The sequence below is a fragment of the Mastigoproctus giganteus genome, chromosome 5 (genome assembly GCF_048544385.1).
Source record: "Mastigoproctus giganteus isolate SK-2022 chromosome 5, ASM4854438v1, whole genome shotgun sequence".
Taxonomy (NCBI): Eukaryota; Metazoa; Arthropoda; class Arachnida; order Uropygi; family Thelyphonidae; genus Mastigoproctus; species Mastigoproctus giganteus.
In genome coordinates, this window is record NC_143579.1 from 210,470,427 (window position 1) to 210,487,694 (window position 17,268).

General features: G+C 36.5%; 1 protein-coding gene across 2 annotated transcripts in view; it reads right to left on the reverse strand.

Annotated features, from left to right (window-relative positions):
- The window catches only part of g (adaptor-related protein complex 3, delta 1 subunit-like garnet), a 364,057-nt gene that overhangs the window by 65,209 nt on the left and 281,580 nt on the right, over positions 1 to 17,268 (reverse strand). For both annotated transcript variants that reach the window (XM_090374354.1, XM_090374353.1), the window contains exon 25: positions 5,638 to 5,805. In XM_090374354.1, the coding sequence (XP_090230480.1) occupies positions 5,638 to 5,805 (168 nt within the window). The remainder of the gene's footprint in view (positions 1 to 5,637; positions 5,806 to 17,268) is intronic.

A 17,268-nucleotide genomic window follows, 5' to 3' on the forward strand; every position in this document is an offset into this window, starting at 1 on the left:
GCAGAAGTTTGCATTTAGCCTGCAAGTGATTGAATGCTAGAACAAATTTCTATCTGTTGTTGATGAAGTTGATAGCTTAAATAATAAATTCAAGGAAGAACTAGACGAGCTATTGGAAGGAATGGATAAGTGAAATGGAAAAGTTGAAAGGTTTTTTTTTTTTTGGCTGATGCACTGCATAAAACTTGCTTTCTTGCATCACGTGTCACTATTAATAAGACACAATCTCTGTAAATGTGGCTTTTCTGAAACAGTACTGGACACACTTCCCCCTTCCCAACTCCCCCCTGAGGATTCATGCACTCAAAATCTTCTGGCATTGGCTACAATGTTTATTTCTAGATCTTTTTTTATTCATTGCATGGATCTTGTGAGTGGAAGGAGTCTGGTGCATCCAAATTTCAGCCTGCAATGTCTTGTCAGTGGTCTCACACAATATCACCTTTGCTGCTATTCATGCAGAGTGAGGCAGTTTATTGTGTAGACTGCCTGATTGCAATTATTGTTACATGGGCCTAACTAAGTGTCATCTTTAAGAATGCCTAGACAAACATTTAACTTCTATTTGTGAGGAGGAGGTTGAAGATTCCACACTGGTTAAACATTTTTGGATTACAGGATATACACTTGATCCTAATGAAGTTTATGTGGTAGATCATGTCCATCACCTTAGCTGAAATCACTTTGTCACTCCCCCCCCCAAAAAATAGAGGAAAATTAAGGAAGCAAAAGAAGAGTGGATCTTGAAAAATCAACAGGGATAGCAGAATTAGAATGAAGACATGATAATTTCCATACATAAGAAGCTAAAAGAATTAACAGGAAATACAAACAGAAGGATGCCCAGAATCAATTAGTTTTAAGAGGTGATGACAGAAAGAATATGTGGGAAACTTACATCAAGATGCTTTTTGATGATGCCAGACAGGAGGTAAATGTTGAAATACCCATGGAGGAAGACCTTGAAATTCTACAGTCTAAAGTAAAATATGCTGCAATGCATATTTTACTTCAGATTTACTTCTGGGGGTGGCAAAGCCTGAAAGGCAGTCAGCCCAGATCAGATCCCAATTGAAATAGTGAAACTTCTAGATGAAGAAAATCTGAAAGATCTAATCAAAATGCTCAATAAAATATATTTAAATGGAACACTACCGAACAATTGGTTGAGGTCCTCATTCATCCCTCTTCCAAAGAAGAAGAACAACACTTCATGCAGTAATTTTCATCTTATTAGTCTGATGAGCTACACGTTGAAGCTGCTGCTACGGATAATCCTAAACAGGATTTACAAAAAATTTGAATCAGTAATCTCCGACATCCAATTTGGATTCCAAAGCAGACTAAGCACAAGAGAAGCTCTCCTAGGTATAAGTATGTTGTTACAAAAATGTAGAGAATATCAGGACAGTTTCATTGACTTTGAAAAGGCTTTCGATCACTTACAACATGTAAAGCTTATAGAAGCATTTAAAAAGATAGATCTTGATGGAAGGGACATCAGACTCATAAAAAAATCTACTGGAATTAAACAGCCACTGTAAGTGTTGAAGAGGGTGAAACTGATGAGATCAATATAAGGCAGGGTTGTATTCTCTCACCCATGCTATTTAACATCTATTCTGAAATTATTTTCCAAAATGCATTGTGGGAAAGGAAAGAAGGAATTAAAATAAATGGTCAGCTGATGAATAACATACGATACACTGATGATACTGCTATATTCACAGAAAATATAGATGACCTTCAATTGCTTTTGGACTGTATTAAAAACAAATGTAATGATATGGGTTTAAGAATCAATGTCAACAATACATGACTGTAAGTAAATCTCCAGTAAGCCAAGTCCAGCTATTATTGAATGGAGCTCCAATAGATAGTGACTCATTTTAAATACCTTGGTAGTTGGCTAAATGCTGATCTAGATCAGGAAGCAGAAATAAAAGCAAGAATAGAGGTTGCAAGAAATGCCTTTACAAAATACAGAACAATGCTGTGTCACAAAGCTCTAGATCTGTCAATCAGTCTGAAATTCGTTAGGTGCTATGTGTGGTCCATACTATTAAACGGAGTTGAAACTTGGACGCTGAACATCAAGCACGAACAAAATAGAGGCCTTCGAAATGTGGATCTACAGACACATGCTAAAAATATCTCTCTATAAAAATATATAACAGGTACAAAATTAGGACAGAATCACCAACCAATGTTGGTGATTCTGTCTTGAAAAGAGCAGGAAGAAAATGTGAATTGTTGAACTTAGTGAAGAGAAGGAAAACTGCCTACCTGGGACAAAACCTTAGAAATGTTTTGTTTGTTATTTGGTTTTTAGGAGCATTAGCAACTAAGGCCATATTGCTCCGGGAATATGCAGTGGTCATTCCCTGACCTTTCCGCATCTGGTGGTGACTGGCTCGAACCCCGGTCTAATCAAGAAGCATGTGCTACGCACTGCTGCTCCTTCCCACCTGGCTACGGAGGCACCTCCTTAGAAATGTGAAATATAAATTGCTCCAAGTAATAATAGATAGAGGGAAAGAGAGGAATGGGGATATAATGCTGTTTATACTTAGGATAAAAGATATCATTTCCCTATACATTACACGTACAATTAGATTTTACATTACAATCCTTATGAGAACTCCCAACAGCAGATGATACTTTAATTAAACGTACTTCCCTAAGTATAAACAGCATTATGGAACTTACCTCGTCCCTACTTGATGGCAGATATTTCCGGTTTCAGGACCAAATATTCAAACAAATATTTGGTCTCCCTATGGGAATTTTTGGTCTCCCTAGGAATTTCAGCCCCCTTATCCAAAATCTATTTAGCCACCATTGAGAACCAAGTACTTCAATCGTTTCCACAGGTATTAAGCTCTACATGTGTTATGCTGATGACGTATTGTTAATCGGAGATAAATCTTCCATTGACAATCTCTTTATTAAGTTCAATACCATACACAATAGACTGAAATACACCCTCAAAATAGAAAAAGACAATAAAATCAATTTCCTTAACCTTACAATATATATAACAGGTACAAAATTAGGAACAAAAATTTATAGAAAAGATACGAACACAAGTAAATACCTACATTTCCGATCACACCATCCACTTAGTATAAAAATATCCATCCTGTACAATCAGATTCATAATGCCATAAAATACATTTCTTCACATGACAATTTAGTCACAGTTGTTGTTATTTGGTTTTTAGGAGCATTATCAACTAAGGCCATATTGCTCCGGGGATATGCGGTAGTCATTCTGACCTTTCTGCATCCTCCGTATTTGGTGGTGACGGGTTCGAACCCCAGTCTAATCAAGAAGCGTGTGCTACGCACTGCTGCTCTTGTCCACCTGGATTTAGTCACAGAACTTCAATATCTTACAAAGAAGTTTACTGCTAGACAATATAATATCTCTTACGACTAATTCATCGCATAATTTCTACTGCCGAATACAGAATTAACAATCCACACAATCAAAACACCAACCGGGATAATAAACAAAATATATGTATTGTCCTCCCTTACCATTATAGACTTGCTCGACAACTTCGTAAAGTATTTGTCAACACCGATATAACGTTTTCTTCATATAATAAATTAGGGTCTATGTTCAATGCTTACAAAGAAACAGACAGTTACCCTATATGCGACATCAATAATGTCATTTATTTAATTAAGTGTTAACCAGGATGCAACACATGCTATGTCTGAAGCACCACTGCAAAATACAGTACAGTAAAAACCTCCAACACATGTGCTTATTACCATTTTAATAATTTCAAAACTGACCACACCAGCACTGAACTCACTCAACACGTTCACTTCCATAACCATAACCCCCAAATCGATTCAGCTGTTCCTATTATTAATTTATTAATTTAAAATCCAGTTACAAAATTTTTCAATATGAGGCACTCGTTATAGAATTGTGTCACAATAACACTAATTTTCGACAAATCTTTCACCAGTCTGGAACTTGACACACATGAGGTTAACACGTGTTTCAAAATGCATCAAGGGAAATCAGGACTCTTTAAATACATACTACTTCTTTTACCCACCATTGCCAACTGAAGACATTTATACGAAAGTCTCTCGGTATGACTATTGGCCTCATCTAGCTTTCACGTTAATATTTTACATATATGAAAACTGGAATAAGATGGTTCACTTCTTCCCTGGGTAAATCTTAACCACAGATCTTTTAATATTTCTGTCCTTATTTATTTTTAAAAGAATTTAATTTTTAATCTATAATCTAAATTAGTTTTAATCCTATTCCACTTTAACATCATGTAACAGAGCAGATCAATTGAGGTGAGTACTGACAATTAAGCCTTTATGCTATCATCCCCATTTAGTTAAACCTTTAATTTTTAACTTTTTTTTTGAATTTTTAATTAATATTTTAATTGTTTTTTTGAATTGTTTTCAACTGATTTTTTACTGTAATCATTTTGTGTTTATCTTTTATTCGATTAATTTCTGAAGAGTAGCATACAGAAGTGCTCTATGTATCATATTGAGATAACTTTCTCTGTGAGTAATGTAAGTTCAACTAACATGAGCTTTTATTTTTATACTCTGATTTGACACAAGCATTTTCAACAATAACGTTAGTGTAATAGTTGCAAAAGTTCATGTTGTGTGTACCAATATTCTATTGAGCGGGTTTCTGTGACAGTCTGTAAATGCTATTTTATTTAGTGTGTACATCCTTAACTAGGAATAGCCATTATAAGATAATTTAGACTGATTTTTGCTACTTCAGATAACAATTAAAAATTAGTGGGAATCTATATATTGTTTAATACCCTTAAATAAATGTTAATGATGTTTGTATTATTTTGCATTACGTGAACAAATTTTAAAAAGTAACTGAACTTTAGTAAGTTTAGGTTTAGAAAAGAATTTCTTAACGAGGGGTAAGTAAATTACTACAGAAGTTTTACAAAAAGAATATCTTACTGTTTCGTAAAATGTAATTAATTCAGAATTTAATAAAAACCTAAATTTTGAATTTACAGTATTTATATTTATTAAAATTAAAGCAGTTATAACAGTTTCAACTGAAAGTTAATTTTAAACAATATCCATAAGCTTGGAGATCTAATCATATTTTTCCAAATAAAAATAGACTACACAAAGTTTACTAAAGTTTAACAACTGTTGGGCTTGGAGATTAAATCACTTTTTTACAGCATCTTTGAAGGTAAGATTTAAATCATCTATGTAAGCATTCTTATTTTAACTCTAATTTATATTTCCATATGAACATTCTTTTATTATACTACTTCTATGTTAATTTACTGTTCAAATTCATTTTATACAATAAAAAAATTTCTTCCAAGGTGCATCAGAATGCAGCCTCACATTAATAATATCATGCTTATGGAGAAAAAAATGACTCAATCAACATTAAATTAAAGTGACCTTTTCCAGGAATACATTATTTGGAGGGGGCGGGTAACTACAAACTAAACTGAGAAAGTTAACAAGTCCAAATATCATTAGTCACGGTCACATATGAAAGGCTGAATATATTATTTCAGTATTCTGTACTATCAATCTCTAATCTAAGTTAAACTAAATCTATTTGAAAACTAAAGGACAATTTACCAATGGAGTCTCTCCATCTTCAGCTCTATGCAACAGTGCATCGTTTTCTAATGGTAGGGATGATGGAGGCTGTGGACCAATACGAGGTTGCTGGTTAGGCAGAGCTGAATCATTTACATTGGGCTGTGAATCTGGAGCTTCAGGAGCTAACCAAAATTCAAGGTCCAGCTAGAAAATAAGTATTAAATTCATCAGCATTATGGAGAAAAAGGATGGAGAATGAATGATTGTTACTGGGCATCAACAACAACAACAAAAAAAAACATACAGCACATTATAAACAAATGATATTTCATTACTTATATTCTATTCTATTTGTAAATGCAGAGAACTATAATGTAATGTCATAATTAACTATAAATAAAGAAGTATTTATTATAATGAACTAGATAAAGAGAAAAGTATGAACTTAATGTTTCATTTTTATTTATGACAGACACATATACATAGGGTATATCAAATAACATGTGGATAATACTTTCAGGACTGGTTCAGAAACTAAACACAAAAAAAAAAAAAGTATATAAATGTCTAATTCTGGATGGTTACAAAGCTATGACTGTTTGAATTTTAAAACTGGATATGGAGTTTTAATGGTAAAAAAAATAATTAAAATAATAAATAAGAACAAGTAGACACATGCATAGTAAAATGTTTAATTTATTCATATTAGGTACGTTTGCTTATTCTTTTTTTTTTCTTTTTTTTTTTTTTTAAAAACCATTGAAAGCTTTAAAACCATTTTTTAAAATTGAAGCCATACCCCCAGAAAACATTCAGAATCGGACATTTTTATATGAATGTTTTTCATTTTGTTCAGATCCTGACCCAATCCTGAAAGTATGTCCCATGTGTTATAACTCTGTAAAGGTGTTTGTGTGCACACAAGGTGTTCATTTTAAAAGTAAACCAAAAAACAATTCAATTTATTATCAAGAATAAAGTGTCTTCCATTGTTAAAAATACATAAATTCACCCTTCTGATCATGTTGCAAGTGAAGCAACAAAGAAATTATGTCAATACACTCTTGATGGTATTTTCAATGATCAATTTGAGCTGCTGAGTGCTTCATGGATTGCTCTTGTAAACTTTCTGCTTTAATAATCTCCATAAGAAAAGTCTGGGGATGTTAAATCAGGAGACCAAAAAAAAAACTCTTGAAACGTTTTAGTGATTGGGCATGCAGCACAGTAGATTGTCCCATCCCTTTGGAGCCAGATCTCTTTCAGTTTCCTCTAATAATGTATAAACTGCATCGTGATGCCTTGCTAAACATCAGGTGATAGTTTGTTAAAAAAATAAATAAATACATAAAATAAAATAAAAAAAAGGTCCAGCTATCCTTCTTTGAGAAATGCCACCCAAAACACTGACATTCTGGGCACACACAAGAGGGTTTCACAAAAACTGTGGATTTTCAGTGGTCCACGTGCTCCAATTTTGAGAATATGATGCACTTTATTTCATCAATGAAATAAATTTTATCCAAAATTTCAATACCTTCACAGTGAAATAAACTTTTAAACCAGTGACAGTGCTGTAATATTTTAAAATTATCCAAAAATCAAAGCTCATGCATACTGTAAATTCGGTATGGAAAAAAGTTTGACATTTTCTTACAGCAAAAGGAGCTGAACCAAGTGACATCTCATTTTAAATGCTGAGTTTCCATGAAGATCTGTTTGGAGATTGCAGAATTATTTTTCTAATGCTGTCTAAAGTTTCATACAAGAATGCTCCTCCTTTCATGTTTCATTCCCAGCTGATCCACATTCACAAAACTTCCTTATTATCTTGAAAATTGCAACTTTGTAAGGAATGGATAGTTAGAGAATTTTTCAACAAATTTTTGTTGACATCCACTGAGATTCTTTCCAAGTAAGATTCCACAAAAAAAAAAAAAAAAAAATTAGATATACAGTATGAAGTTTACTCATCAGTAATGATGAATGTGACTTCAAATACTGATTGAACACAAATTGAACACCTAAAATGCAAAACTGTCACCTCCTCCAGTTACATAACATTCTCCACTAGCACCCTCACACAATTACACCAACGATTGATACTTGATAGTGCTATACTTAATATAAATAACATAGATTCATTTTTAAAATAAAAAATGTTTATACATAGGGTGTTTCAAATAAAATGCACTGAGGTTTATCTCACTTATTTTTGGATTTATGTTATTTACTGTATTGACCATTTTTGTCATCGGAGCTGAAATTTTTGAATTTAATATTAAATAGGATTAAGTGTTACCATTTAGATTTTATGCTTTCTAAATTTAAATTTTAGCCTAATAAACTATTTGTTTCTCAACAGGAAAATTGTTCCCTGGCCTCAGTTGAGCCTAAAAGCATCATCAGTGAACCTCTGAAACAAGCATAAACTAATTTTATTTGAAGAGAAAAAAAAAAAAAAAACAAAAAAAATACAACCACAATGGTTGTAGCATGAATACAGGCAATGCAACCTGTGTTTGCATTGCCAGCAGTTCTATAGTCAAATGCATACTGAAGGGCAAGCATCACACAACCACTGTGGTCGTTTTGTTTTTCTTCAAATAAAATCAGCTTATGTTCATTTCAAAAGTACACCAATGATTTTAGTTTGGTGAGTTGAACTATGAATGTATGTTGAGGTATAAGTTCAGAATAATTTTGAAGAAATATCTACAGCCAGGCCTCGCATAACGCGAGTTCGATTAATGCGATTTTCAGTTAACGCTATTTGAAAAATTATACCACTTTTCACTTTACACGATGCGAATTTCCAGTTAACGTGATCTTTTTTTTTTTTTTTTTATGCGACAGTTGAAAAAGATTTGAATCACGCGTTAAGCTTACTGCGAGTTGTACGGTCAATAAACAAACGTTTGGCTGCTGCCCACCTCGGTGTGTTCCATCAACCATCGGAAGAAGACGTGTTACTTGTTTGTCTCCTGCTAATAAAGGCAATGCACACTTGCATAAAAATTCAAATTTTTAAATGAGCCAGATGAAAATGTTACCGCGAAGGAGATAACGGTAAAAGAATTAGATGAAATCTTTCATATAGCATAGAACCTCAAACAAAAGGTTTGAGGTTCTCTGCGATATTTATTTCGCCAGGGCCCAGAGAAGATTGTTGTCGGCTATCAGAAATTGATTAATGAAAAGAGAAAGTCAACACTGTTCAAATATTTCAGCAACAGTCATTTCTTCATTGTGTATTTTATATCAGAGGTTTCCAAACTTTCTCGGTTCACAGTGCCCTTAGTGTCTCAGTAATTTTTTCAAGGCGCACCCAAACCAAAAGAAATACCTAACAGTTAGGTCCAAACAACTTAATAAGAAATGTTGAAACTGTGAACTACCTCAAGCTGTTCGCGTGGTGTCTGACAGATGTCGAGTATCGCTGTGTTTCCCTCGAAAATTTAAAATATTCTGCGGCGCAGTTTGGGAACCGCTGTTTTATGCAATAAACATTTAATTCCATAATTATTTTCATTATCTTTTACATTGTATACAGTTAAAAAGTTATTTAAAAGGTATTTTTAAAATTCTTTATGGACATTCCAGAAGGTCAAGGACCAATTATAATTTTTCTTATTGATTATTATATTCGATTAACGCGTTTTTGTTTTGCGCGATGCGCTCGCAGGACGAATTAATCGCATTAATCGAGGCCAGCCCGTACTTAAAAATACGTAAAAGTTTACCACAATACTTCTTCATAGGATGACTTCTGCACCACACTCTCCAAATAAGACCGACTTAAAAATGTATAATCACATCTTTAAAATAATTTAACGCATTCATCGCTCTTGAACATGAATGATCCGACATGCAGGGATTACAATCAAAGGCCCCAACCTGACCCAAGACCCATCAAACCCTCCATGAAATTTCGAGTGACTGAAAACATTGTCAAATATATCTCGTGGTATAAAAAAAAAAATAAATAAATAACGAAAACTATTTATATCGTAGTGCACACACACACTTTGCGTTAGTTTTCTAACCTGTGAACAAAACAGGAGTTGAAAAGCTTTGTCCAATTAAGGGAGGAAAGTGTCGTAAATTATTTTCCGTTGTTGCATTTTTATCAAACTTTTATTTCACCTTATATAATTTTATCGGTGTCAATCTTTATTTATTTTTTTTTATACCACAATATATTTGACAACGTCTTCAGTCACTTGAAGTTTCGTGGAGGGTTTAATGGGTCTATGGTCTAGGGTCAGGTTGGGCCTTTGACTGTGATCCCGGCATGTCGGATCATTCACATGCTAAGAGTGATGAATGCATTAAATTATTTTAAAGAAGTGATTATACATTTTTAAGTCAGTCTTACTTGGAGAGTATAGTGCAGAAGTCATCCTATGAAGAAGTATTGAGGTAAACTCTTACGTATTTTTAAGTATTGACAAAACATACACATACTAAGCTGCAGTAGCTCTTAGTTTTATAGAAATATCTACAGAAAAAGCATGCAGCTGGAACAGAATATCTGTTTGATAGGGAACAGAATTAATTTCTAAGTGAGGCATCATTAATTAACCTGGCTGCCCGCTTTTGAATAAGGTCTAGACATTTAGAAAATGTTTTTAGAGCACCACCATCTCAGATATGGAAACTATTCCATGGTTGGGTAGGTTTCTGATTTGGACAAAGCAAGTAGCAATAGAAGAAAATTAAAATAAGAGAAAACTTAGTTTCTTTGATGCACAGAAAGTTTGAGGAAGCAACACTGAAGCAATATTTGCTTATGCTAAAAGAGATTAGATGTCAGAGTTATACCCAGTAGTCATGCAATGGTGCAATAGTCATGCAATAGTCATGCAATCATGCATAATGCAGATTAGCATTAAAAGAACTGCTAGTGGATATTTGAAAATTGGAGCTGTTTGTAAATAGCATGGGTTGTCAAACTCAAAGGTGGAATATAGTATACTGTCATAAGAAAAAACTATGGTCAGAACTTTCAGTTAGTGGAACATAATCACAACATAAAGGAGGTAAGACGTGAGTAAAAAAAACAAAACCTTGGGAAACTCTAGCATTAGTTGGGAGATTAGATATCAGTATTTATTGACTGGTCAGAGTGAAACTGGATACCCAATTTACAAAAAAAAAACAGATCATAAAATGGAAGAATGTTTAGTAAGGCTTCATGCCAAACATGATCAAAAGTCTTAAAAATTTTGTAAGTAACGGCCTTGAGTTTTTCAAATTTTTCCATGGAATATGCCCATGGATGAGTATAATATAAGACAAGATGAACAGCCCAATATCACTCACTACTGATAACAATACCATATATTGTACTGAAGGGACTATAATTTTCATTATTTCATTATAATTTTCATTATAGTCCCTTCAATTTTGTTATAATGATGTTCAGTAGCTGGTTTCAGTAGTCATTTCAAGGCAGACAAGTTATTCAAAAGTTTGGGACCCAAATCAGACTTTGAATTTCATTGCATATGTATTTTGAATTAGCCATACTTAAAGGTATGTAAAAACTTATACACTTCATTATGAATAATCCAACATCAAATTAACAAATTACTGTACAAAATTCATATGTATGAGTGCTAAATTTTGTGAAACAAAATTTCATAAAAATGGACTATTAAGACAACTCACGAGAAATACTTAAGAACGAGAAATACTTAAGACAGGTTTTGTTCCATACTTTTAAGTCTGCGAAGCTTTGATATTTTTATGTTCTTAGAGGATTAATCTGAGATATCAATATACTGTCAAAAGCTCACTAAGTTTTAGTGTGATGTATTTATATTTTTAGTAATAAGAATAACAGAAACATTACCTAACATGAAACTAGACCATTTTTGGAAGTGTTCAGACATCAAGATTTTTTTTTTTTTGGCAAATTACTGAAAGTAACCTCAGGTAAACCTTGACAAAAATTATCCTATCCTGCCAATCTCCTTTTGAAGCAACCTTATAATGGCAACATCTTCAAGAAACACAAAGCATAATTTGCTTGAAGATCTTAAAAATATCTCAGTAAGTAACATGGTCAGCCACTGAAAAGTTGGAATGCTGCTTACTATAAACCACTCTTGCAAACCATTTGCATTATGGCAAGAGCATTTGGAAGAGATCAGAGCAACTCTAAAATCAGTTGAAAAAAGAATTGGAAGTACTGTACTATAAAAATGCTAGGATAACTAACAAAATTATGGCTTTGAGAATAAGAAGAATCAAGTTGTAATAGTAGATCCAATTACTGAAGTAATAGACCCAATACCAACAATGGATCTATTACTTCATTCATTTTGGCAAAAAAAACCCCTCAAGCTGAGAGAATTGGAGTTTGTTAAATCATATGCTTCTATTTTAATGAACAATGGTAAACATGACTAATTACTGATAAAGAGAATGATTCCAAATGGTCTCCCAAAGTTAAGAGGGTAACTTCCACTAAAAAACAATGGTGGAGGTGGGGGGGAAATGTTCATATGAACATAGGTATCGGAATGCTGCCTTGCTGAATTATAGCCACTTTTGCTACTTCCGGTGAGGATACTGTCAGCAATGCTATCAACTGAGTTTTATTTCATCTCATCATAGATTCGGATGGACATGAATTATTATTCAAATGTGCAAATGGCAGACATGCGTTTTAAGTATGGCTGTGCAACTAGTAAAGACAAGGAAGCAAAACATTTCTATTAAGAAGCATACACAGAACCTCAGAGCTAAGCTGCAGAAAATCTTGGAATGAGCACAAGAAGATTAACACAGAGAGGTCGATATTTCACAACACAAGTCTAGAGGAATCTTCACAAGCAGCACCTACACCCTTATCATCTACAGCAAATACAAGCCCTATAATGAAATGATTTTCTTGCAAGCATTGCATTCTACCAGTAATTTATGAGGCGGTGTACTGATGTTCACTTCATTTTGTCAGTTCTTTTTACAGATGAAATACAGTTTACAAGGGATACTATCATCCACTGCCATAATAAACAATGTAGGCAAAGGAAAATCCATATGCAATCATTCAATCTCAGTATCAGCAGTTTGGCATCAACAATTGTGCTGGTATCACTGGTGACAATTTGACTGGACTGCTATATAGTCTTGGCAGTAACATTTACAGATATTTTTTTTAAAATAATCTACCTGCACTGCTTGAAAATGTATCGTTACAGACAAGTGCAAGCAAGTGATCTATACCCAATGTAGCTCCCTCACATTTCAGGATTACCACTTGCAAGGTGCCCAATGCCTATTATCTTGGGTGTTGAATAAATCTCTTGTAAGTGTGTGTTGTTGTCATACGGCACCAGGAATTTCTCCCATCTCCGCGTTGCTTTCATTGTGGGTGAACCAGTTCTCTGGGAAATGTCAGAGATTTAAAAGTGTGTGGGAATTGTTCATGTGTGGTGTACTGTTGCTCATCTGATCATTTAGCCATTGGACCCCTACTGAGGCCCAATGCTGCCCCACTTATGCCCCATGGAGGCAGACCAGGAACCCAGTAACCTTAGACTTACTCTGGCAGGTCCGTCCACTTAATTTCCTGGGATTTTGGTAGCTAGGACCTAAAAAAAAAAAAAAAAAAAAAAAAAAAAGCTGCACTATCATAGCGGTAATATCGCTTGAGTTTGCTAGGCCGAGTTTTGGGCGTAAGGTAATTTTATCATGTTAAGTTTTTGATATGTGGGGCTTTCGCTATGGCGAAGGTAGGGGGGAGACCAAAGACTGGGGGAAAAGACAGAAATATAAGGCCAATAGAATAAATAGCCCTAGTTTTCAGTGGGACATGTCCATGCCCCACCAGAGTAGAAGTTAGGGGTTGGCAAGGAGGGGAGGGAAGAACAGAGATCCCCACAAGGAAGTGGGAATAATAGGTGAAGTGGGCTAGGGTGCTCTCTTCAGATCATCATCAGGCTGTTTGCAGCTGTGCTGCATTTAGTTTGTTCCATCACACATGAGGCAAGCCCCATTCTTGCTTTTCTGTTCCGCATGATCAGCGCTCTTCTTGTCCAAATACTAGTCACCTGTAGGTTTCAGTTTTCTGTCACATTTGGCAGTAATTTTTATCAATCTCTATGTATGCTGCTGTAGATAGCTATTAGTGTTTTTCTCCTGGTGAATAGGTCTTGCGCATACCAGGAGAGCTCCCTATATTCCTCCTCAGTGTCCAGGAAGTGGTGCTCCAGTCCTTTTGGGAGGTATCTCAAGCTTGTTATTAGTAACCCTCTGAGGTCTTCATAGTGTTGACAATCATAGACTATGTGGCTTCAGCTTTTGCTCTCCCACATACGCAGTTGGGGTCCTCAAGAGTCCAAAGCCAAACAGTTTTTCCTTGTAGGGTCTGTGTCTGGTTAACAGCATTGTCATATGGTACCCTGGGAAGTACTAGGCCAGCTGCTTTGAGTATATTTTCCAGAGGTCTGGTAGAAATCTTTTTGTTACTTCGCCTTTTGTAGTCTCCATCCACCTTCTCTGCCAAAAGGTCTAGGAGGTGGGTCTGTAGCCTAATTTTTTAATTTTTTAGGTTGCCCACTGGGTTAGTCGTGTATCCTTGGTGGGTGGCGGCCACTCCCATGGCCAGCAAAAACAGTAGCCCTGCCCGAATAGCCTCCAGGTCCAGGGGAGTGCTCTAGCAAGTACCTGCAATGCTGGGGTACTTACCGTGCTGCAAGTGCATGTTGTTGATAGCAGTATGGCCCTTTGGGTCATTTCTAGTGTTCTTTTGTTGACTCCCAACATCATTTTTGGATACCACACCACTGCCGCATAGGTGACTGCTGGCAGGAAGGTTGTTTTATAGTAAAGCATCAAGGTTTTTTTTCTTGAGTCCCCAATCTTTCCTTATGATTATGGTTGCCAATCTGAAGTATCCTCTGATTTTTCTTCTTATATATTTCAGATGCGGCTGGAACGTCAGGTTGTTATCTAGGATAATGCTCAGATACTTCAGCTGGCTCACAAATTTGATGGTTACATTGCTGATTTGAAGTTGCAGGGGTCATCATGGTTGTAGAGTCCCCTTTAGGAAGATTGATGAGGTCTTGTCTGATGATATTTTCAGTTGGTTCTTTGATGCAAATTGCTGCAGAAGCTGCAGTGCCCAATTTGCCAGAATCTCCAATTGGGCTCTGGAGTTTGCCTCTACTGTTAGTGTCAAGTTGTCTGCAAAGGTATGCACTCCCACAGAACCCAGGTCCATCATCAGGAATTCATTGAGGACTATTGTCCACAGGAGCAGCCCAAGCACCAACCCCTGTGGACATCCTCTGTGCATTTCTCTTGTTATTTTTTGATAGTGTACATTGATTTCCACTCTTCTTTGCGTTAAATAGCTTTAAATTACTTTGTACAGGTTAAGCGGTTAACTCTCGCATAGAGTAATCTTTCAAACAATTTGCTTGCCACTGGGCACAGTTGCGATGGGTAGATATGAATCCGGATATTTTGGATTTTTGGTAGGATTTTTCAGTATTAGTTTTAAATTTGCTGTTTTCCATGCAGTTGGGAGAAGGCCTGTTTCCAAGCATCTATTGTATAGTGTGAGGAGTAGGTGTGACATGTATTCCACAGTTTTCTTGAGTATTTCAGGCTCAATAAGATCAAGGCCTTGGCATTTTCTATTTCTGACCTTACTAGTGGCCATGCCGAGTTCATCCAGGGTGAGGGGGAAGCCCAATTGCTTGGTTGTTGTAGTTATTGTTTCTGTCACATGTCTGTTGCTGAGCTGGCATATCTGGTTTTTGATATATTGAGTCGAGTATGTTATTCATCGACTGCTCCCAGGTTGTGGTATGGTCTCCCTGCCGAGTCGGTGGTAGCAATCACCTCCCCACTAGGCAGCCTATTGGTGGTTACCTTGTAGACAATGCCCCAGGGGTCAGTGTTCCCTGCTGTGGAGACCAAGAGCTCCCAAGAGAGCCTTTTACTTGTCAGAAATCGGTGTACCGGTTTCTGATTTGTCTATCTTTGCCTCAGGGCTTTGACCTCATTTGTTGGCCATGTTCTTCGGGCCCCCTGGAAGTCCTTCCTACTCTTGTTCATTTGTTGCTGGAGCATGGCAATCTCCCACACCCAGCTGGGGGTTTTTCTTCCTGATAGTTTGGTTGCTGACATCTATCATCAGTTTAGTAGTTGCCTTCTGCAGTTCATTTGGATTGTTCTGTGGATCCAGGGACGGAGGTTTGTTGTTAACCACTGTAGTTAGTAGCTCTTTGTATTGGCACTGCGTATCTGTGGCATGTTTGTATATCTGCTATTGTTCTTGGCAATGTTCTTGTTACTTTGCAGGTGATGACTCAATGGTCCGAGGTGGTCCAAGTGCCCTCCACCCTACAGTCGGTCACATGGTTCGCCAGGTTCCCAGTTGCTAGGGTGATGTCAATGGTGGCCTCCCAGAGGGTGTTGCAGAACGTTGGCAGCTGGTGCGGTTGGTTCAGTACAGCAAACTGGGATCCTATCAGATAGTTTGAGTTGCTGCCCGTTTGCTGTTCCTCTTCTGTGGGCAGTAGCGCTGTGCCATAGTGGACAACTAACTAAATAGTCAGACGACTAACACACTTTGTGCCATAGTGGAGAGTGACAGTTTACATCCGCTCCTATAATCATTTTTTCATTTGGTAGAGTGTTTTGGAGATGGTGCAGGTAGTTGATTGTGGTCTCTATTTCCTGTCCTGGCCTACTGTAAAGGGATACTACATATAGAGAGCCTAGTGCTGTAATGAACTGGGCACAGGCAGCCCAGGTTGTGCACAGTTGAGTTATTTTTGTTGCAGTGATATTGGTGTTTCTGACTAGGACCGCCACCCATGGGATGTCCTCCTCTGTGTGGATGGCTCTATATTGCAGCGGATATCCCATCACCACCTGCTTTGCATGAATGTATGGTCTTGCAATATGATTATGTCAGTGTCTTCCTCATCAGCCCTGACCTGGATTTGGTCTGCCACTGTTTTGGCTCATTGCACGTTAGTCTGGATTATCTTAATCATTGCTGTATTATACTCTTTATTTCTGGTCCCCATAGTCGATTCTATTTTGGTATATGCTTTTGGCTTTAAGGTAGACTGGGCACTTGGGGTCCTTGATTGAATGCACGTGTTCCATTTTCATTGCCTTACAGTTAGCACAGGTGGCTTCCTTGTCTGTGTGTGGACAGTCTTTAAAGGCATGTCCCTTCTCTGTGCAGTGTCCACAAGTTGTAACCGTCTGGGTGTAGACATGCGTAGTGTGTCCGAAATTGCAGCATCTAATGCATTTCGGAACCACCACTTGCTCCTGAAAGTGGAAACTGCCCCACTCAATATATACCCTTGTCCTGTCCTTTAAGATTTGCCATCCTTCCGGTATAAGCTTCACGCTCCAGTTGTTGTTTATTCCTCCTCTCACCTTTATATGAAACTTTGGGGTTATTACTTCGTGTGGTATTTTGTCCAGTATTTCCCTTTGCAGATTCTCTTTGGCCAGCTGGGTGGCTGTGATTTTTCGGTTGACGTCATAGATCATTATTGACGGGCCCTTCCTTTTGGGCAGCTGGGTCGTTATTCCAAGTGCGTCTATCTTGAGGTTTTCTATGATACTTTGTATTTCTTGTCTAGTTTCGGTTTCAATTACCAGTCCTATGTCTCTCAT